General features: G+C 34.0%; 1 protein-coding gene across 2 annotated transcripts in view; it reads left to right on the plus strand.

Moving 5' to 3' along the window:
- The window catches only part of LOC128238632 (uncharacterized), a 40,899-nt gene extending 35,988 nt beyond the window's left edge, over positions 1-4,911 (plus strand). For both annotated transcript variants that reach the window (XM_052954746.1, XM_052954747.1), the window contains one exon: positions 204-4,911. In XM_052954746.1, the coding sequence (XP_052810706.1) occupies positions 204-517 (314 nt within the window). In that variant the 3' untranslated portion in view covers positions 518-4,911. The remainder of the gene's footprint in view (positions 1-203) is intronic.
- The last annotated feature ends 2,417 nt before the right edge of the window (positions 4,912-7,328 follow it).

Below are 7,328 nucleotides of genomic sequence, written 5' to 3' on the forward strand. Positions count from 1 at the left end.
GAGGTCATCTCTTATTATTTTGTGAGTGAACAACAGTATCGCCTGTCACCTTCCGAGATTATCAACAAAATATTGGAATAATATCTCACTGTTGGTATGCTATGCCTGTAGGATATATCTATACAAAATACAAGAAATAAGCCGATTATTTTAGATACAGGCTATATGTGTTATTGACTTGGATTATTTTTCCTTCTTTACAGAGAACAAAGAGAAAGCATTGCTGTATTTAGTACTAGGGGTGGCATTTGGAGTTATCTCCCTTCTCTTCCTTGTGATAATAAGACTTGCCATAATCAATAAACGGAAGTCGAGGGCAAAGCTTGATGTGTCAGAGCCTGTGCACGAAAATCACACCATCCCATCGAACCACATAGAGGTTCCTACGTTGGACCGCACAGACTCACTTGATCGTATTGAGGTTGTGAGATTTAATCCTATGCATAGTCGAGACTTTGCGACGTGTACATTACGCAGTGATATTGGCGACAGAAGTTTGACTAACTATTATGGGTAAACTAGTGCTTTCAGCTTGGAACGCGAAATGGCATCTTATTTATGTTAGGGCTAATGATTTGTACAGTATTCTGTACGATGTTAAGGAATGTCTGTGTTAAATAACAGGTTCAATGTACACAAAATTCATTTATATGCTCTCTTCTACAACTCATTAAGTTTAATCTATTAAATATCAGCTAAATAAAATATCAGCTAAAAAAATATCTTTTGCAGTTTCAACATCTGTTGTTGCAAATTAATCTACATTTACATTAAATTTCAGCATTTATGACAAATTTGAATGAAATTGTTTATATTATTTATATTTAAATAACGAGACTGTTCATATGGTAATGAATGCCTATAGGATAATTACTGGTTTTAAAAACATAGAAGTATGACTATGTGAAGTGTGTGTATAGAATATACTTGATATATAAGTAAAATACATATTTGAGGGCTATTTGACCGACAGAACTCCATATAAAACAAGAAGGAGTTACGTCCCGTACCCTCTAACACTGAACCTGTGTAATACATGAATCTGTTTACATGTACAGTTAAACATTACAATACTGTGATAACAATACTGTGCAGCATATGGATAGACAAGTGCATTTAATCAAGATATCTTGTCATATTAAGATATATTAAAAAATACTTTTTGAAGTTTTTCTCGTAGATTGCCTCATTTATGTTACCATCTTGGTATCTTGTTTGTACAAGATTTGCATTGTACCATATTATACTATGTATAGGACGCACATTTCTATGTTTGGGAAAAAATTGCCTGGGTCCTATCTTATGTTTTAGGTTTTAAACAAAATTCTTGAGTATTTCAGGCCGAAATTCTCTGAGCAGTGACAAAATATGTTGTAAATGCCTCACCAACCTAAACTTTTTGGCTCCGATTTTGGCATTTTTCCGCTGCATCCTATCTTTTGTATTAAGGGTTTTTAAAAAAAAATGCCTGCGTCCTATCTATGCTAGCGTTCTATACATAGTATAATACGGTACTTAAATACAAAAGTTTTTATTGATTTTTGAAAGAGTTTATACCTTTCAAAACATGATGTAGAACATCTACCTGCTGTCCATATGCGGCATGTTGTTGGTACAATGTTATACTTAGCCCAAATGTGTTGAACTATACGTAGGATGGGGCGTTGCAATATGTTCTCCTCCTAATCTCTTGTTTACTTTACTGATTTGCAGAGATTTTTGTGTACATAGTTAACATTGCTTGCTCTGCAGTTATGAATCTAATAAATTGTTTTATGTTTGCCTTTTTGTGCAAGTCACTGTATTAAAACAATAAATTTTTATGGTTCTATCAGACATTTCTGTGACTTCGAAGACAGTTGATTTTTCAATTTAAAGACAGTATTGTAACATTTTAAAACTTCATTAGCTTATGTTCATGCAAATCATAATGTATAACAGTTTTCAATTACATAACTATCAACAATAACAACAACAATAACAACAACAATACTGTGCAATATTATTCACTAGGAAGTCATTGAAAATGATCTGATATTCTCACTGGTAGAAAGTGATACCGGTATAAACCGAGGCACAGCCCATGCAATCAGTGAATATCAGAGGTTATCATATGGCTTCCTAGTCAACTGTTTTATTACATGACAAAGGTAGTGTTATATCCATAATTCATTATGAACACTCAGATAAAAAATGTAAGCTTTAATTATTTATAATGAAGGAAGAAAGCGCGCCAATAGTAGTATTTTTTTAATTGATGTCATTTTCAATGATTTTCAATGTGATGCTGGAAATAGTTAATCGGAAATGATGTCATTGAATATTTCTCGGTAACGACCATGATAATGTTCTTTGGTAACTGATGGCACATGTATTAATTGGGAGCTATTTATAGACGATGAATATAATTAAGGAAAACCCAAGCCAATGAAATATGAGATATATTGTCGTGCTCTGGACCACTGAGACACTGTCTATTTGTAGGTAATATAATAATTTGTTATTTTGAAAGTCTGTTTGTAGGTAATTGTTATTTTGGAAATTCAAAGAATATTTTCTAGGAGAAAACAGCGCTTTAAGGCTTTTTGTTGTTGATTTTTTCTTATACTTTAATGTCTATATGTAAAACAGTTTTCTGTATTTTTGGCTTTAAATAGATCTGACTTTGCATTCATTGTTTTATTTATTAATCATTATTTTATCATTGATATTTTATAAATGGCAAAAGGATATTATTACTGTTTTTTAATTGTTGCAACGTCAATTGGCAGTTTATGTTTGTTTCATACACATACAGTTGTTTCCATCTTACATTATTTTTATCTCTAAATCATGAAAGGTTTCTATTTAAGATAAACATGTATGTGCACATGTGTTGTTTCCTGTTTACATATAATCATATCAACACATGAATAGACACAGATATTGTGCTTGAAAAACAGAGAGAGGGGAAGATGAACTATAAAATCAAAACATGTAAATAATTCAAAGCTTATAAGTCTGCTGTGATGGTTTTTTCCTTGCAATGATAAGATCAATACATGTATAATGCTTGATAGACTTTTTGATATCTGTTACTGAAACTGCCAATTTTGCATATAACTTTTTGTCATGGTTAAAACTGATGTCTCAAGTTTTGAAGAAAGTTATTTAAATCATTTTGAAAAAAAAAAATCTACCAATGTTTTATGACATTTTTCAGGCTGGTTGTGAAAGCTTTTTAGCTGGTAAGAGTGATGTTAGGCTTTCTTACATGTCTGATAAACTTTCTCCTCCATGGCTCCAGGCAGGTTGCCACATATATTGTACCGTACTAAAATCTAAGTGAATATGTACAATATGCGGAGTTATGTCCCCTGGAGACTTTGTCACATGTCACCTCAGAAAGGTTGTGCTGTATTGTTGGTGCTATATTTTCTTCCATGGTTTTCTGTAGGTTGTTTGTAATTATATTCTTATGCATTCAGATGGTTTGTTTTTTATTTTGTAAGAGTTTGTGACATAATCATGCAGTATTCTTTTTTAAATACTGTAAGCTATTTTTGTCTTTTAAAAAACAGATACTTAATTTACCCCATGTAGACTTACTATTCTTTGCGACAGTCTTGTTCAAGTCATCTTTGTTTGAGTACTTATGGACTTTTTAATTTTTAGCTTGTCTGATTTTTCAAGTTAAGTTGTGCGATTAGGTCACTTACATGGTAACTATCAAAGCTGTCACTTTGGGAACTTGTTCATCATTCATCACAGATGCTGAGTCTCACCTGTTTTTTGGGGTAAAAAGATGAATTTTGATGGATTTTGGTTGATTTTGAGAATTGGACATAACTTCTTCTATTTTTGTTGGATTGATTTAAAAAAAAATCACATTGTCATAGTAAATGGATAATGCCTCCAATATATCAAACAGGTTTTTTTAGTCACACATTTGGAAGGGTAGGGGGAGGGTGAATGGATATTTAAGTATTTTTGGAATTTGTAATTTTTAGCTAGGTAGTCTGATTTTTTAAGTTTTGTGCTTGGGTCACTTACAAGCAAACTATAAAAGTTATCGCTTTCAAACTTTGGAATACCTGTTCACTATCAACTGTTCAATATCATATATGAAATAAATAAATTGTAAAAGGATAAAATCAGACAAGCGTTCAGCACTCGCAGGTAGTGCTCTTGTTTAAAAAAAGTATGTTATCATTATTAAAAACTAACTTTTTAGCAAATTAACTTCCAATTAACTACTGGTACATTCCCGACCCCAGATTTGTGAGACAGTGTGTTATTCTCTTATAGGGCTCTGGGTAGAGAAATTGTGATGATCTTTTGGACTATAACATAATCTTGGTAAGAGTGGTTTAATTTAGTAACTTCATTATCATACAAGTTTCACAATTATTTTACATTTAATTGGTTGAAATCTCATCCTTGTGTGTATTGTAAACTTGGTTTTGATGCATCAGATCTTTCAGGTTTATGTATGTTTTTACTCATTCACAAGAAACGATGACGGGTATTTCATGATCATTTCTTTTTTTGCTATACATAATGCTTAATTTTTATCTTTTTTTAGTACAAAATCAATTTTGTACCAATCGAGCAGACTTTGCCAAAATTGGTTGTAGTTTACATTTTATGCAATGTTTCTTGTATTTATACTTTTATGCATCATCATCATCATCATCATCATCATCATCATCATCATCACAACGATATTTGATCTTAAGCTTTACTTGACTATTTTTACTGTCCAATGAACAAAGATATTTACCCAAGAATTAACTTCATTTTTTATCACCAATAGTTTATGGACTATGTGAACATTTTACATATTGTCTCTGTATATAAAATGTTGATTATGTTGAATTATTGTTGAGAATATATTCAAAATATGTAATGAAATAAAAAGTGCAATATCAATGTAGTTGTTTGTGGCACCATTGAAGTCTTAATGTGAAGATTCCCCTCGTTAACCGGATATTTAGCTACTTAAAATGAAAAGTCCTTTCATGAAACGGACATTTACATGAAGAGTTCTTCCGTAAAACCGACATTTAGGTCGTCAGTTTGTCCTGGAACTGCTACTACCAGGGCTGTCGTCACTGACATGGTCATTTGTCTGTCCTGGGACTCGAACTACCAGCTTTGTCATCGCTGACATTGTCGATTGTCTGTCCTGGGACTCCTACTACCAGCTTTGTCGTCGCTGACATTGTCGATTGTCTGTACTGGGACTCCTACTGCCAGCTTTGTCGTCGATTGTCTGTACTGGGACTCCTACTGCCAGCTTTGTCGTCGCTGACATTGTCGATTGTCTGTACTGGGACTCCTACTGCCAGCTTTGTCGTCGATTGTCTGTACTGGGACTCCTACTGCCAGCTTTGTCGTCGCTGACATTGTCGACGGTCTGTCCTGGGACTCCTACTACCAGGGCTGTCGTCACTGACATTGTCGATTGTCTGTACTGGGATTCCTACTGCCAGCTTTGTTGTCGCTGTCATTGTTGTACAAAGCTTGTTGACAACTTTAAAATGTTGAAAACATTGTCATGAAACTCAGTTTGTTATTTGTCCCAGGTACTATGTTCACTATAGCGATAACCACATGCAAAGCAACTTGCTACTTATTAGAAGCATAACTCAGAAAAAGGATGACTGTTTGGCATTCGCTCGAGGTGCTGTTCAAATTTATAGAAAAAAACGTAATAAAGGAGACTTGTACTTTAATTATGACACCCTTAGAGATGCACATACAGTCGAACCCCGTTGGCTCGAACTCACAGGGACCAGCAAAAATACTTAAAGCCTAAGAAAAATCGAGCCAAGCGGGATGGTTTACCTTCAGTATAAAGAAATCGGTTCTTTACATCTAGTTAGAGCCAACGAGGATTTCGAGCCAAACGAGTTCGAGCAAACGGGTTTCGACTGTTTATGCATAACTGGTTGAAAACTTATTCGCATCAACGCAAAATCGTTTTTATTTTTTTGTTATTTGATACTTATCTTTGCTTGTTTAGCGTACATTTTGTAATATTATTATGTGTAAGAACAAAGGTGACATCAAAATAACTACCCTATGGATACGATTGTTAAACAATTTCAAGAGAAAATAGATATAAAATGTAGTAAACTATACAAGTTACCTCGTGAACTATTGCTTTCACAGTAGCCTTCCTTTCGAATTATCTGATAATTGTTTCCAAAACTTTCCCAATAGCAATTATAACAGCGTAGGACAAAAGAAAAACTGTGTTAATAACGACAGGAAAACAGGCCACAAATCTGTTTATCTTGCTCTCATTAGCAAAACATATTTTTAAAAGTAGCCGTATATGTGACTTAAAGTGGATATTCGTATTTGCATTTTATGGCATGTATGTTTTCTTTTATCAATATTTATATAAAGGGAAAAAGTGTTTACAACGTTTCTATTAATATGATACTATAAACAATGCTTATAATTATGTCAAACTAACTTTTGTTTCATTGAAAGAATTACAAAAATAAGGGCAATGAAAATTAATTCTTAACACCGCAATTGTTTCAATTGATTTTTCAGCTACTACAACAGTCAGCCCCCGGGCGCATGCCGCTGCAAACGGCACGATCGTACTTCCAGTCTGGTCTATATACGTACTCGCATGCTCATTGTTCATTGTTGTGATGGCTATAGTAACGCTGATTGTCTGCCGCTGGAAGAAAAAGTAAGCACTTGTTTGAGCTATGTGATTATGTTTAAAAAACTAGAGTTTCCACATTGAGAATAAGAAACATTTTTGAAAAACGTAGAACATAAATGAGAGCTTTCTTTACAGGAGACAAAAACGAGTGGTTAAACCATTGCCAACTGGTGAGGCCAGCAGACGTCTCCGCAATGAGCTGAACAACGGGACGGCAACGCAACAAACATTTGAATATTTCCTGGCCGTACCAAGCACAGGGGTTCGAATACTCAAACAGAACAATGTAGAGCCGCATTCAAGACCACCCTCTGAGAGTGACAGAGACTCGGCGCTACTTGTTTCTGAAAGCAGCAAATTCTCCCATGATCGCAGAGTCAAAGATGTAAATTCCATTAATACACATAAAGCTAAAGAAAACATGTTCAGGTCTGATGAAGAAGAGAAGGGAATAGAAAGATTAGTTGTTGCCCTTACTCAAGTACAGAAAGAAAACGAGTTAAAAGAAAATACAGAACACGATAACAAAGGGATGCAAAGAAAGATAAAGAAGAAAAGTATAGCGACAAAATTAGGACATATGCAAAAAAGTGCAGATCCGACTGCTCATGATCACAAACATAGTCTAAACCTTAAACACGTATCCTCAACAAGCAGT

This window comes from Mya arenaria, chromosome 6 (genome assembly GCF_026914265.1).
Source record: "Mya arenaria isolate MELC-2E11 chromosome 6, ASM2691426v1".
NCBI lineage: Eukaryota > Metazoa > Mollusca > Bivalvia > Myida > Myidae > Mya > Mya arenaria.